Source organism: Poecilia latipinna, unplaced genomic scaffold (assembly GCF_001443285.1).
Source record: "Poecilia latipinna isolate Pla-1442-1.1 unplaced genomic scaffold, P_latipinna-1.0 Scaffold237, whole genome shotgun sequence".
Lineage (NCBI taxonomy): Eukaryota > Metazoa > Chordata > Actinopteri > Cyprinodontiformes > Poeciliidae > Poecilia > Poecilia latipinna.
In genome coordinates this window covers 279,128-294,906 of record NW_015112853.1, presented here as the reverse complement: position 1 = coordinate 294,906, position 15,779 = coordinate 279,128, and the positions used below count along the sequence as shown (strand labels likewise).

Sequence of the window (15,779 nt, the reverse complement as noted above, 5' to 3'; positions counted from 1 at the left end):
TTATAGTCATGGGTTTTGTCAATCACCATCGTTTACTTCGAAGGTTCATAGTAGAGCATATCAGCACAATGTTTTAGGGATTGGGGATACGATGAAAGATGTTTAACAGCATCTGTTTGCTAGATGTTAGCTTTAGCTTCCAGGATCAGCTAATCCAGAGTTACCCTAACTAAAAACACTGAGATTCCTGCAGATCAGGGTAATTTGGACAGCACATTGTAACGTAGCTTAAGTTACAATTTAGCTACTCTATTTCACTTTTAGTCGAGTTTTGACAAGCACATTTTTTCTGTCTTCTGATCAACTAAGCTTTTAGTAAAATAAAACATGAAGTCGTTTCGAAATGATGGTTTAACCAGTCCTAAAAGAGTCACGACATACCTGTTTTGGTTTTTACTACTAACTCACCGTCTTGGAACAGTTATACTAATCTAAGACAGGAAGAAATCTTACCGAAGGGAAGATAGTTAATTAAGACCTTTTTAGCAAAAACCCACTTTGAAATTTTGAAGTGTCCCTTTACCCGGTTGAATAAAAGGCCAAGGTGACACTCAAAGCAGGACAAAAGACCACTGAAACAGTTTCAGTTTATTTTGCGAAGTAGTTACACAAAACCAACACAGGATGGCAGCCATACTGTGGGATTGACAATGACAATAAATACACAGGGACTCCACATCGCATTCCCGCGTCAGCCCTCCTGCATAATCGCCACTGTTTTCAATTCAAGGAAGACAAGTGTTAAAGTCTGTGACAGTAAAGGATTTCTTAAAAGCAAAAGCTCGCTTTGTTGAGTACAGCAACTGAGCAAAAATTACCCTGAATAATTTTATTCACAAACAAACACACACACACACCGCATGGATGGCACAGACTGTAAACACATCAGTATTCAGAGAGATCAGTCAGAGTCGCACTCTATTATGCAAGCTGATGGCAATTGCTAAACATGCAGCTGTATTGCAGATAAATGATTACGCAAGCAAAGCAGGGGTCAATAGACAAGAGCCTGAAAATACTGCGACTGTAAACAACAGAGCCAGAGATGCACAAAAATAAGCAACAATCCGGCCAGAAACGTGAACTCCATTTGATCTCCATTATCCAGCCTCAGAGTAAACAAAGTGCAGAGTATTTCCAGAAATAACATGAGCTTACTGTTTGGGTTGATTATCTCACTGCTGACGTGCCGAGACGTTAAATGTGCATAGAGAAAATACACAACAAACCCGCCCAGATTTGCCTAATCCAGTTCCTAAAGTTATTAAAAGACGTAATTGAATATTTGGTTAAGCCTCCTAAATCTTCATAATACCCAAGCCCTTTTTTTTTTTTTTAAGGTTGAACACAACAAAAACACTGAAGGATCCCAAGGTTGTTGAAAGACATGACAGGATATGAGCAGCTGGATCGATTATCAGTTAGCAATCTTCCCGAGGCGACCGACCGACTGTGTTCTTTTGTATGACCAAAGATTACATGACAGAAGTGAAGGTGGGCATTCGATATCCTGGTCAGTATTAAGACAATCAAGGGACAATTGTGTACAGAAACAAAATGTAGATTTATTTTTAGACAGCCATAGACCATGCGTGTAGAGATGGTCGTGTGAAAAGCTTTGCAGCTTGTCAGAAATCTGGATGTGAGGCTTCAGCAACACCGCTCTGGTTATTTTGTAATAAATAAGAAAAAATTGATATGTCATTCTAATTAAAAAGTGTTGTATTACATGTGCCACATCAGCAAGTTCAAATAATGCAGACATTATTGAAATATAAATTTAAAAAAAAGGATCCTGAGGATTACTAAATCAGTGTAAGGGTAAAAGATTCTCCAAGAACAATTGTAGCTTCTGTTTAGTTATGCGCCAGGATGAAAATGTCTTTCTTATGTCCTCAAAGCATAGTTTTTTTTTTTAAAGTGTTTCTAAAAATTAGTCTTTGACAAAAATCTCTGTTCTTTTGAAAAAAAATATGTTAAGTTTTTGCTAAATACACAGGTTAGTGTGACAAGGTCTAAGTTTGTTGACAGTAATACAGATTGAGTGCCACAATTTCCACAATTTCACTATATAAAAGCTGTGATGCAAAGATTAAAAAAAAAATAGAATTGTATCGTTGGAAAACAAGTTTTTAAAACTCTAGCTAATCAGCTAATAGCTTGCTAGCTGTATTTTCAGCAGTGCCACCTTGACCTGACATGCTGTATCTCCAGCTGAACTGGACTTTTTGTACCAGCAGCCTTCTGTAAGCCAGCTGAGTAGATTTTAAACCTTGGAAGTGGTATCACGGAAAAACTTTGTGTTTATAAAGCATTTAAAAGGTTGATTGATAGCAATACCTGACCCATTTGTAATTGAGGTTAAATCATAAGAGGGAACTTTGTTCTGTTAGCCTGTAAACTGCACAGAGATGCTCAGTAAATAACGAAGTTTGACAGACAAGGATATCACTATCGATCTTACCCACAGGATCAATGCATCTAGGATTCAAAGATTCAGGCAAATGTCTATAGCAGGAAAGCATGCAGCAGTGGATTAAAAGATATTTTTGGGTTTGGTCAAAAGAAACCAAACAGCACAGTCTGATAACTGTTTTTATCAATGAAAAATGGTAACATTTCCCCGCTTAAAGAAAATGTTGCGTCACCATTGTGTTTTGTTAGAGCAGAACCAGAGTCACTGCAATACGGTGAATTATCTTGAATCTGGCTGAAATTTGCTTCAGTACTTCTGTAGCAAGCAACACATCCAAAAGCAAAATGAGATGTCTGCTTCTCATTAACAAAAGTGGGAAGACAAAAAAAAAAAGAAAAAAAGATTTCGTGTTTTCTTTCTCAGGCTCACGCCGCTGACAGTTTTTTGTCACTATCCTGCAGCCACAACGCTGTGGCCTGAGGTGGTTACAGATAATTTCTCCGCTGAATAAACCGTTTTTGCCTTTTCGTCAGTATTTCTTCACACCTCGGTGCACCTGAAGTCGAATAGAAACATTTTGAATGGGGCGTGAGGAGAATACAGACAGACACATGTTGCACATACAGAAAATGTAGGCACTCGTATTGTCAAAACTCCCACACACACACGCATACATACACGCACACACACACGCAAACACACACACACGCATACATACACGCACACACACACGCAAACACACACACATATAATGCTGACACATTACTGCCTGACACATAGGTGATAGACCACCACTGCCACAGACAAATAACGAAAAGACATAACACAGAAAAGGTAAAGGTACGAATCCACCGAATGGATCATCTTTGTGCTTTACAGTATAATAATACGGTGTCTTATTTTGCATCAGATCGCGACGACTACTTTAAGTTGGAGACGTTTCAACAACATCCTGAAACTCCTGTCACTATGTACCACATTAGAAGTCACAAGGGTGTACAAATAGCTGGGCACTTTAACCGAATGAGCCTCGGATGTGTCTGTTCAGTGTAAATTTGGATGGAAATGTTCGACTTCCACAATGAGGTGAGGTCTACGCACAACTTTCAGCGTAATGTTTTGGCATGGCGACACTTCGATGAGGACATCGTCACAATTTAGTTTACCTTGAAAAATAAATAGATTCATGTTACACCTTGTCACCATCACTGAGATTAGTATGAGTATATTCTAATACGTCGTGCCTCAATTAGCGGCAACACATGACAATTTAGATTTGTGATGAGATTATTATTGCATCTTTTATTCTTTGTTCAGGTCGCTGCTGCTGCTGCTGCTGTTGGACTCTTGTCAACCGTTGTTCAAGTGAGACAAACGCATCTGTGCTTGTGGGTGTGCCTTTGTCTGCGAGAATGTCTTGGGTAATCTAGTCCGGCTTGTCGCTGCTTGGGGCACCTTGCTGCGTGAGCGTGTGCCAGTATTCAACTTTCTTCCCTTTGTTTTTGAGACACTCGAACCAGTGTCTAAGTCTCTGTCCGCTTGCATTGATGCCCAGCTCCACTCCGCCTGCCAACACAAAAGCAAAAAAAAAAAAAAAAACATGAGCATTGAGTTAGTTTATAGTTTTTACGTTGAGTACATATTTTTCCTGAAGGGCCCACCCAACATGACAACTTTTCCAAATGCCTCAATTTACTCTTCGAACACGAAAATTGCAGACTTTTTCTATGCTTTAGAGGTTTGATGGAGGTCTAAATGCTGTATGTAAATATCTTGTCATTACCAATTTTGTCACAATTTATGCTCAAACAAGCAAAAGTATAAAACATTTTTGCAAAACTGAGAAATCACAGCTAAAAAAGGATTATCCATTTCTTGGTGGGCAGTGAGCATCTATAGTTGAAAACATGTCTAAGCAATATTACTAAATGGGTCAATTAAAAAATATTTTTTTAATAAGCTGAAACGTCTTGCTACTAATGCAGTGTCTTTACAACGTAAGCTGTTTGTTCTCATTCTTCTCAGACCACAAATGGAGTAATATCCATGCTCCATACTTTCCATGTGTATTAATAATAATTGTATTGTCATTGTTGAAAGAATAACGAGAATTTTTTAAATATAAATTACACTCCATTCCATATTTACCTTGGAGACATGTTGCCTCTACATTGTCATTGTTACAAGCAACTCAGCCACAGAGGAGCCTGTGCTGAACGCTGGCGTAGAATTATGGAAATTATGGTTCATATTTAACAATTTTATGAGCAACTTAATTTTCTTGTATGACAATAAAGTGAATACCGCCTCTTATTATAGCCAGAAAGTGTCTTGCTGCTGGTGCACAGCCTGTCCTGCAGTTTTGATGTGCAAAGAATGTGAAAAGAATGCATGTTGTTTCTATGTACCAGCACCGACAAATGTTATATTTACCTCCATTCTCTCAAATCTCAAGGAAAACATACAATCTTTGTGCGCAAATTGGTATTATTACAGCAACATTTCAATTGAAGCTTAACTTATTTCACTCTTTTAAATTCCTATCACCCCTAGTTAAAGCATTTAGGCTTCAAGTAAACAATTAAAACCAATTTAGATGTTAGGCGAGAATGCATATAGAGTCTAACATGAAGATTTTATGCATAACTGTAGAGGATGCTGAACAACCACCTGTTAGGTGGTATTGGGGAAAAAGTAAGGCTAACTCATTGTCTTTCCTTGTGGAAATCTAACAGTTACTTAGAATCGCAGACTTTTGAAATGACGGATGAATCTTTTGCTGTCAAATCTGAAACCAATGTGAACCTTGCAGCGTCTCTAATGAAATCCTAAGCCTGCTCTTCTTTTTTTTATCGTGAGTCATTATGCTGTCATTATCTAGATTCTGATTAGTGTACTGCTAACGTTGTTGCTCATTTTAACCTCGATAGATGTAAAGTTTTAAAGACAGCCGCTTTTGCTTAATGAGCTTTTTAAAGACTATGCTCTCTGTCCGCCCTTTTGCTCAGATACGGCCGCATATTTGGCCCCAGAAACACGGCGACAGCTGAAAGCCGAGCTGAAGGCGACAAAACGGCACTTCAAATCCAAAGGGTGCAGCTATTGAGGCTCCATTCATAATTTACACAGTATATGTGTACTGCTTGTCAGCATTCATGGTAATGAACTGACAGTGAGACTCACTTATTGAAGCAGAAATAGACGTAAGCCAAGATTCGAGATGAAAAGCAGAAGACAGAGAAAAACTGAAGGGTTGTTGGAGAATTAGATGAAAGAGAAACCGAGATAAAAAAAAACACGTTCCTGATGAGTATAAGACAGGGAGATGGAGGCAGTTGTTACACAGAGGTTATTACAAAGCTCTCCCCATCCCTGTGACTGCACAGTTAATGGGGCATGGAGGTAAACAAAACCTTTTGGTTACATCGACTTCTAACAACGCCTTGGAAAATGACAACCCCAAGCAAACGAGGCAGGATTGCTGATCTGCGACTTATCTTATTTCTGCCTGAGATGCTGCTGCGGGCGGGAGAGGAGCCGCCTTTAGGCATTATAGCTCATCGTCCGGAGCCAGTTTCCGGTGGAATAACAATACTTGCTGTGCCCACATAACTCCAACTCTAGAGGATCGATTTGGTGTTTTTTTTTCAGCCGGCAAGGTGCTACAGCCAAATAAATGGGTAGCCGTTCAGATGCTGCTCGAAGGACAGGAAAGATGGGCATCCAAGGGAGGCGAACTGATACAGATACAGCTGAGGATAAAACACAGACTTTAAAAGCTCATTAAATTTTGATCTCCTGACATATTTTATGCAAAATGATGTTTTGCTGCACATTTTTTAACTTCAGGTTTCATCCTGCGTGTGATTTAGGTGTCAAATCCACAGATCTTTACGGGGAACCACGGTGACAAACAATGTTTGTGCAAAATCATGTGAAATATGGATGTCTTCTTTGCTACAATCTATATTCTGTGATTATGCAAATGCTATTCAAGTTTGCATTGATGAAAACATAGAAACGCTTCCTTTGAACTCATTAATCATTCATATAACTGGTTTCCCTGCAGCCCGGCTGAGCAGCAGCATGTGAGCAGAACAAAATGAATGGTGATAAAAAAGAAAACCCCAGAAATCGCTCAAAGTTGGCCAATGCCACCCGATTCTGTTGAAACAAAGTTTTATTTTTGAAAATTTAACCCTCAGAAGTATTCGAGATCAAGTTTTTAAATAACTAACAAATTAAATTACAGTTCACACAACCATTTTAAAACAATAAGTTTTGAATTCCCAAAAAACAAGACTATGCTAAATCATACATTTTCTCCTGTTTTATATATATATATATATATATATATATATATATATAAACAACCTGACTGTGTAAGTGTACAAGCCTAAAGCTACTGTGCTGAACCAACTTTCAGTTAAATTTCAGCTTTAGCTTTTCTTTAGTGGAAGTCAGTCAATATCCCACACCTTGATTTGGTAATATTTGGCCTTCTTCAGTTCATCCTACAGATTTTCTGTCAGATTTAAGTAGTTCTGATCTCTGCTCCAACCATCCTAAAACTTTTATTTTGTTCAGGTGAAGCTATATCTGTTGATTTGGATGTAAACTTGAGCTCGTATTGATGGTGAAACAAATAGATTTCTCTTCATCTACAGTTTTCTAGGCGACACCTGAAGGTTTGGGGTTAAATCTGTTTGTATTTAGAACTGTTCATAATTTCATCCACCTTTACAAGTGGAAATGACTGTCATGTGGTGTGCATAATGTTTATTTAGCTGTGCTCAGTGTTGTCTGTGCCAAACATACTTTTTGATATCTTGGCCTGGAAGTTTAAGTGTGGTTGACGTTTTCTTTGGGAGAAAAGGCATCTGTCATTGTCACATGTGGATCATCACATCCAGTGATCAGAAATTCCCGTGGCTGCTTTAGGGTCTGAGAGCTTTCACATAGGAAGGAGTGGGTGCTGCAGTTTGCTTTAAAACCCACTATGGGGTTTATAAGTGCTGATGTAGTGTGAAAACAGCCTCAGAGCCAGGTCTGGCAGCAGCAACGCAGGCAAGTTTTCTTTTTTATGAATTGTGGAGAAAGGTTTAGTTTCAACAGTGTTCCTGTTCTTCATTTTTGTCCAAATGCGGATAACAGAATGTTGAAACTTTGTTTTTAGTTCCTTTTTCCTGAAAATTAGATCATTTTGATCCTTTTCAGCCTCTCGGCAAGCTAAAGTACAAAAATAACAAAATGTCAGGAAAACACGACTATGACACAAATTTTACTTCAGGTTAATCAGATTCTTGATAACTGATGAAAGTTGCGAACCAAAAAAAAGTACCTAAATGCTGAATATAAATAAAAACATATCTCAACAAAGTATTAATTTAAGGGTGTTCACAACAAACAGGCCTGTTTGTTCTTCAGTGTTTATCATACATGGTAAATTTCACAACAAATATAAGACAGTTCTAGAACAATCCGTGTTGGTTTGATATTTTTCTGACAAAGCTCTCTGTTTAAAATATGACTCACGAAGCAGATCACATGTTCATCTGTGTGCTAATCACCCTCAAATTAGTGTCAACATTGATGCATTGTTTCCCTTCCATTTACCCATAAAACCTCGCCTCCTACATATTATTTGCTGATGACCCGTCCCTATCAAAGAGCATCTCAGACTCGCTGCACTCTGATGCGTTGGGATTAATGCTGTTCTCTTAAACAACCTGTTTTTTCTCTCTCTCTCTCTCTCTCTCTCTCTCTCTCTCTTCCCTCCTTTGTCTTGCTGTTATTTTTCTCTTGGCTCTAATTAACCGAACTGGCAGGCTGCTGTAGCTGAACCTGTAATGATGATGGTTATGGGAATAGATGGATGTTGTATTGACGGCCCTTCCGCCCCGCAGGGCTGTAACTCACCGACCTCATCCGAAACAACAACCCACACCTGAACACCTCGCGCTGAACCGTCTCGCACACGTTAGTTAAAGTAAGACGCTGTGATTTGAAGCCCTTTGAGCTAAATATGCTGGTGAGCCATTGTCACCACATTCTCCAGCATCTCGTGCAGATCCAGTGGCGCCTCATCGCCAAAGCTGTTTAGCAGTCTGATTACGCTTCAACCGTCTGATGGGCTAAATTCACGGTGAATAAGGATCCAGAGACATGCATCAAGCTTTTTGAGCTTTGCGATTTCCTGTCTTCATTTCCCATTCCACTCGGATTCCTCTCTCCCATTCAGTCGCTCCCTCAAGCCTCATAATTACCCCTCGTATCTCCTCCATTTTTAATCCTTCTCTATAACCACTCTTGGCCTGGTTTTTAAAAGGGTTTTTTTTTTTTTTTTTTTTTTTTTTGCAGATGCTATGCTTTCATCTAAACATAGTCATATTCTTTGCTGCTGCTGCTGATTTCCTCTTTGAACAGTCTTGGAGCTTACCTATGAAGTCGTTACTCATTCCCAAGTCATAGTCCCACACGGAGATCTCCAGGGTTTTCTTTGCCAGCTGGTCCAAGGTTACTTCATATGAAAATTCCTGTGCAGGTGGCGGACATAAAAGGAAATTCGCATCAGTTGTTCGCAAACACGGCAATGGAAGCGGCTTCATTTGATAAATTTTCATTGAAAACATGTTAGATTGGTGCTGAAAGCAAGATCCGGAGGTAAGAAAAGAATCTGAAGTGGTTTTAAGAGTGATGCTTTTGCTGGAAGCTGCAGATCGTTCACAGCTCAGAGGGGAAATCAGGCGAGTCGACAGGTGTGCATTTTAGATCAAGAGGGAAACATTACCTCATTAAATTCAGGATTGAGAGTCTTTTTCTTCACTGATGTCTTGTACTTGGACTTTTTCCCCATGTCTGGCTGCAAGATGCTGAGAAAAAGAGAAATAACACGGCAAGACATTAGGATATCAGTCACACCCAGATAAAAAAAATGTAGATTTTTAGACATGCAAACTACATACATTGTTTACAAAAGCCTATTTTTCATTCAGTCTTCCACTAATTTATTCTCAGAGAAGCATGTGCTAGTTAGAAATGTTAAGGAAATGAGATTAGATTGTGTTCTCCTACCTCCTTTATATATTAGTAATTAAAATAAATTTGGCCTATAGGCCACAGAGCAAAAAAAAAAAAACATGCATCTGACTTGAGGTGTTGGTTTTACTAAACTCTCAGTGACAAAACTTAGAGAACCGTTAGTTGAAATTCGGTGTTGCTAAGAATAAAGTAGCTGTTGGCTGTCTTAAAGCTACAGTAACATTTATGAAAAACATATCTCGTGCATATCTGTCTAAAGTGTCAATATGTCATGACAGTATAAACAGCCAATCAGAGCCAGGAGGAGGGTCTCAGCACCCTGAGTGATGGGGGTGGGGGACTGAGATGCTCTAGGAGAGGGGGAAGTTCAAGATACACTCAGATCATGAGCAGAAAAAAGGGGGTGTGAAAAACCCCCAAGTTGTCCCGGTAACCTGCAGTCACTTTAACATCTGAGTTGAACTCATTTTTCATGATCACTGTTGCTGCAAATGCTTGTGTGTTTGGCACCAGCCGCAAGTCTGTAAAAAAAAAACAACAGCTTAACCTCCTGCAGCCTTTCATGTTGAAGCAAAGTTTCAACATTATTTCTGATGTCTTTTTATTAAGCATCCCTGCTGAATACCAGAAACTAATGAGTGAGAATGCTCCCAAATCGCTTTTTATGCGATAATTGTGACCTAAAAGTCCTCTTAACAAAGGCAGGGACAGTGCAGGAGGGGAACAGAGAGACTGTGAACCACAGCGAAGATCATAATCAGGCAGAGGAGGCAGGAGTGTACGCTCCAGCGGAAGAGGCGGCAGAAGGTTTGCTGGAGGGCAAGAGGAGTCTTCATCAGCATAAATTCAGAGTCAAGATGTTCAGGTATTGAAATATCTCACTCATCCAGCCACAACTACCCCGCCGCCCCCACAAGCGATGAATCCCAGCCTGACAGTTGAAGCATGAGATGGGCTCGCAGGCTGTCACAGTCAGAGAGAGTAAAGGCTGGAGGGATTAAGGTGGGGCAGAAAAGGAAGGGGGACAGTGGACTTAATAGAGAGAAACATTGCCAAATAAAGAATAAGGCCATATGCTGTACAATGACAAGTTTACTTTTTGAAAAATGTTTTTACAACTAAACTGAGCTTACTGAAGAGCTCTTCATAAGCAGGTCTTCTGGCTTTCTGAAGGTTTTTGAAAGTTGTCTTCAGGATTTTGATGAATTATTTTATTTTCTTTAGTTTAAAACATATTAATTGTCCTACAAGTGTTTTATTTTATTTTTTGTTTGTTTCTTTAAGCCACTTCAGATTCACCTTTGATTAACAGAAAAAAAAAACAACAACAACTTTACATTTAAACCACTGACCAACGTTGTTTAAGTCCCATAGCAACACAGTGATTCCCAGGGAGCTGTTAGGTGAAGCAAAAAGGCTGTAGGTTCTCAACTTTAAATTTATTGCGTTGGTTTCCTAATCTTCACATCATTTCAATTAAACACGCAAGATCAAATGCCTTAATTTCAAATAGTTGGTGAAATATCCTCCAACAGTGAAACCAGACACTCTTTGGTTTTTACACACGGTCCACAAACTGTCACACAGACTGAGGTCCTGCTTTGTCAGATCCAAAACTTTTATATGTGTTTTGTTTGAACACTGAACTGTATCCAAGTTTTAACCTGATCCAAGCTATCGTCCTCAGACGAAATGTAGCATGTTGGAAAAAGATGGTCGTTTTCAGAAATATTGGAAGAACTGTCTTCAGCCCAATGTCATATGAACATAACTGTACTCTACAAGTGGACAGAAACAACCTGCGCTCTAACGTCCAGTGTCACTACACATTCAAGCTTTTCAGGCTGAGCGCTGAAAAGATGCATGCTGGATGTCGCCAGAGACAAAGTTTCATTTGTTTCAGTAAAAGAAAACTGTCAGTATCAACATTCTCCAACCAGAACCTTTGCACTCTCGTACAGCGGCAGCAACCCTGTGAGACTTTCCAAAACACAGTGATGACAGCACATTTCTTAGAGGTAGGCAAGGAAAAGTACATTTTACACCAGCGTCAGTAGCACCATAAATGGTTCAAATAAGAAGTCCTTAGCTTCTCATGAACATCAATTTGTGCATAATGATGAAGTTTATGACAGTTTGAGTCCAGGTCATCCTCATCATTTCCTCACGCTTGTCAATTTCGTGTAAGACAGGTTTAGATGCATCTCAGCAAAAATGCACATTAGGCACAATTCACAGTAAAATATGTCCAACATAACCTTGGACTGAGGTAGCACCAAGCAAGAAAAATACACAGCAGAGAAAAAAAAAACTGCCACATTGAAGCTTGACTGAAATTTACAGCTGCTTCTGTACAACTCAAATATCTTCTGGTGAATTTTTTTATGGTCAGAATAGACAAAGATTAAGTTTTTTGGCCAAACAGACTAAAAGTGTGCTTGGGAGGATTAAGGTGATGCTTTCAAACCATAAATACATAGTGGTGGCACTTCAGTCTCTTTTTCTGAGAGGCGTACTGATATATTTATGCACTGGAAAGAGAAGATGGAAGAGTTCCTCTATATACTTCAAAGAGTGATTTAAATGGTCTCTGAGTTGCTTGTCAAGTGTGAACAATGTAGAACGCTCGATTCGTCTGAGACCTGCTTACTAAGTTTATGGAAGCAAACGAAACAACTTTCTCGGCTCCTCGGCGGATCTGGAACAAAAGTTTCTAAAAACCTGAGAAGAGTAGAAGCAGTCCGCTCCTTTAAATCATAAAATCTGGCTCAACTAAGCATGTTTTCTTTTCTTTTTTTTTGCAACAAGAAAATAAATAAGAGAGTCAACCAAGCAAAACTTCTATTTGACACATAAGACAAAGCTCAGGTTAAATCATGGGGACGTCTGTGGACTGTAGTAAATCACTACAGTCCACAGACACCCCATTCCCATTCCAGGAGTAACAAAACACCCTCTTGCAGTGGCATTCATTGTTATGGCTGCGTAAATGAAAATAGAGGCTGCACAGCATCAACCAAAGTCTGTCTAAATAACCACAGGAAATTCATATAGTAATTTATTACAGGAGGAGGCTGGTCCATAGAGATAAGCAAGGATTATCCCGCAGATTTCTTTTCCTCATGGTTTTCCTAACAAAATGGGACGTTCACTACAAAACCACTGGTACACTAACCAACAAAATATTAATGCACTCTAAACCTCCATCATTATATTTCACCAGCTTGCACAGGCTGATAAGGAGAACAGGGAACAATGGTTAAAGAGAAGTGTGTTTCTCATGAGCAAGTGAGGAGAACTCTGTTCTGCACACATTCTAATAACATTTAATAGAACTGAATCACTTCAGCCTAAAACACAAACACAAACATAATGAATATATCGATGGTGGAGCTTCCTGTTTCTTTATGTGGGTGTATTTTCTAGGTGTAAAGGAGAAACCATGTTCATATAAACAGAAATACGATCCTGCCTCTAAATACATCCATCTGTTAGTGCAGTGGCATAATCTCATATTATAAAACTGTTGAAAACTCCAGCTTTTGATTAGAGTACGTGGATTCAGTTGTACAACAAAACACCCTACATTAAGAAATAATTGTCTCAAAAAACACTGGTCGGCATAACTATCTCCAACAAGTCCTTTAAAGTAAATGTAATTTAAGAATAATGCAATTCATATCTTGGTTTCTTCCAGTGATCAAAGCTTAGAGGAATGTCCAGAACTTTCTGTTTAAATATGACATAATACAGGAGCCCATTTGTTAGCCACTGACCACACGCAGTAAGAAGAACGGTTCCGAGGTCAAAACGACCTCCAATAATACGTTCATGAGACCCACAGCTAAGAGCAGCATTTTGAGGTCACCAAGTCTCCACGGCAACGGTCCCACGCCACCTACATGTCACGCAGAGTTCTGGGAGTGATGTCAGAAAAGTGTTTCCTGTATGTTCACAAATGGAAACACATAGGGCTGACTAAACCCCCTCTGACAACTTAACTGGAGCTTTGTGCTGTGTGCTGCTGGGTTTCTTCCAGGGGAAATCCCACACTAGTGAATTCTTGTTGTGCTGCAAATTAAAAGTAATGTCCTTTTGGTCCCACAACACCAGCTGTATGATCTGAAAGCAAACGAGGTTCGCAATATTGTCTTGTTTGATGGGAAAGGCCACAATAATCCACGATGGGTGGTTTGTGGTTGCACGTTTATTAATAGCCGAATGAAAATGGGTTTAATATTAAGCTTTTCTACAAATAAACAATATACATCTGGAAAAAACCATATCATAATCTCTATAATGGAGAATCTGGGATGATGTGAGCCTGATTCTTCTTTAAGTGCGATGGAAACCAACCATAATTTAATGACCTATTATCTAATGATAATGATCTAAAGTATACTGATAAATTAAACACAGAAGTGTTTCCACCAAACCCAAAGGGTGATGCCTTTCTCCATCAGTCACTGGGGAATGGATGAAGTAAACAATACAATTGATTGACAGAAAAGGTACCTGGGGGTAAACTATATTTATTTAAAGGCTTTTTACATCCCTCTTACTCAAAAAAATGTGACTGTCAGTGTAAGAACAGCAGCAGCTTCTTCCTTGACCTGTCAAAAAGACAACGTTACTCGAAACAGCCAGGTTTAGTGTTCAGAGACGGCCTCTGTTAACTCCACGCTGTCGTTTCCTCCCTCCCTTTACTTCCATCCTTTGTAGGCCGTGCTTTTTTTTTTTTTTTTTTTGAGTAGTGGACCTCCAAAAATAGATGTTCAAAGCAGTGGCTGGAGACAAAGATGGAGAGATTGAATAATTGAAAGCTATGCTGGCTTTCTCAGACCAACCCACCGTCTAGACAAGTCCAAACTAATGGAAAGACGCATGTGTCAACTTTAACAGCAAAAGGCTTTAAGTATTTCAATAAAAGGTGTTGCACATTAACGTGTTGAAATAATACCAGTTATCAATCCAGTAAGTAATGAGCATTGACAGACTGTAGCTCAAGATACTTCTTTTAGTGAGAATGTAGTGAAGATATTTTCAAGGAAAATTGGATGTGACCAGCCCCTTTTCAAATATATTAACCTGAAATAACACTTAATACTAATTAAAGATATTTTTTAAAAAAAATCTTTTAAAAAATGGGATTTATCTGATTTAACCAAAATTATTCTAAAATGTCATGTCTCCTAGTCAATGACATTGAATCAACCTTTTGAGTTGGTTGTATTATTACAACCACTGCATTTATTTTTAAAATAAAAACAACTCCCATTTAAAATTTTATCAAACCAATTTTCCGAAACAGACAAAGCATGATAAAAGAAAAGGTCAAATTCATGCCGGCACGTACTTCAAAGCAACATTTTAGGAAGAGAATTAAAAATGTAATCATTTAATCATCTTGCTCACAAAAAGGAAACAATATCTAAACCTTTTTAACTAAGCTTGTGCTCGTTTCTTCATTTTTAAATAGAACCAAACGGAATGTGAAGGGCAACTTAAAAGAGCAACAAAAGCAAAAAAAAAAATGTTGAAAAGCACATTTCTCTCTGCGGTTTGCCTTTTCGCCATATAAGCCACATGTCACAGTCACAACTTGGCAGCATAACTGTTGGAGTCATGAGAATTTTGAAGCTGAAGCTGTCCTGACAGCATGTTAAAATGGAGAAGAAGAAACAAAACAAATGAATAGAAGCGGCACGAAGAACACCGGGAAGTGACAGGAGGAGACAGGGGAGAGGGAGCTGGTGTTAAAGTCGAAATAATTGAAAACACAAACTCAACAACAGATAAAAAGAAAGTGAGTGGACAACATTTAGAAGGTGGGAGCTAAATATATTCCTGCAGCAGGGGGGAAATTGGGATTCCTGCCTGACATAAGTCCAGAGAAAGGAAAGAAATAAAGCTGCAAAGTATGGCAGTACGCTCGGTCAGCAGGAAGTGACTGGCATGCCTCGCAATTCTGAAGCACATTTGTCTGATTGAATGGAAGGCAAATTAGCTCTCATATAATTCTGACCTTTGTTAAAGCGCCAATAGGCTGAATGTCAGTCAGAAAGAAGAGAAAACTGTCATGGCTTACGCAACGACTGTAGAATAGTTGTTTTATGCGCCCCTCCTTTTGGGTTTACTGCAGTGAGCGCAGTGTAGGTTCAACGTACACTGAGCTAGATCGACAAGTAGAGTCTATGAAATGTTGCTTACTGTATTTGTATTGACCTTTTTTTTTTTTTTTCCCAAACTGAAGCTGGAAATCTACTGAAATCTAAGCCTAGAAAAGTCTTGGACTTAAAGAAATATTGATTTGATTTTTTGC

The 15,779-nt window shown here is 38.9% G+C and overlaps 1 protein-coding gene across 1 annotated transcript in view; it reads right to left on the bottom strand.

Annotated features, from left to right (window-relative positions):
• Positions 1-569: 569 nt before the first annotated feature.
• doc2g (double C2-like domains, gamma) overlaps positions 570-15,779 on the bottom strand; it is a 48,734-nt gene continuing 33,524 nt past the window's right edge. Inside the window, exons 9-11 of the mRNA XM_015032282.1 lie at positions 9,207-9,288; positions 8,856-8,952; positions 570-3,982 (exon numbers count right to left, since the gene is read on the bottom strand). Coding sequence (XP_014887768.1) covers positions 3,843-3,982; positions 8,856-8,952; positions 9,207-9,288 — 319 coding nt within the window. The 3' untranslated portion in view covers positions 570-3,842. The remainder of the gene's footprint in view (positions 3,983-8,855; positions 8,953-9,206; positions 9,289-15,779) is intronic.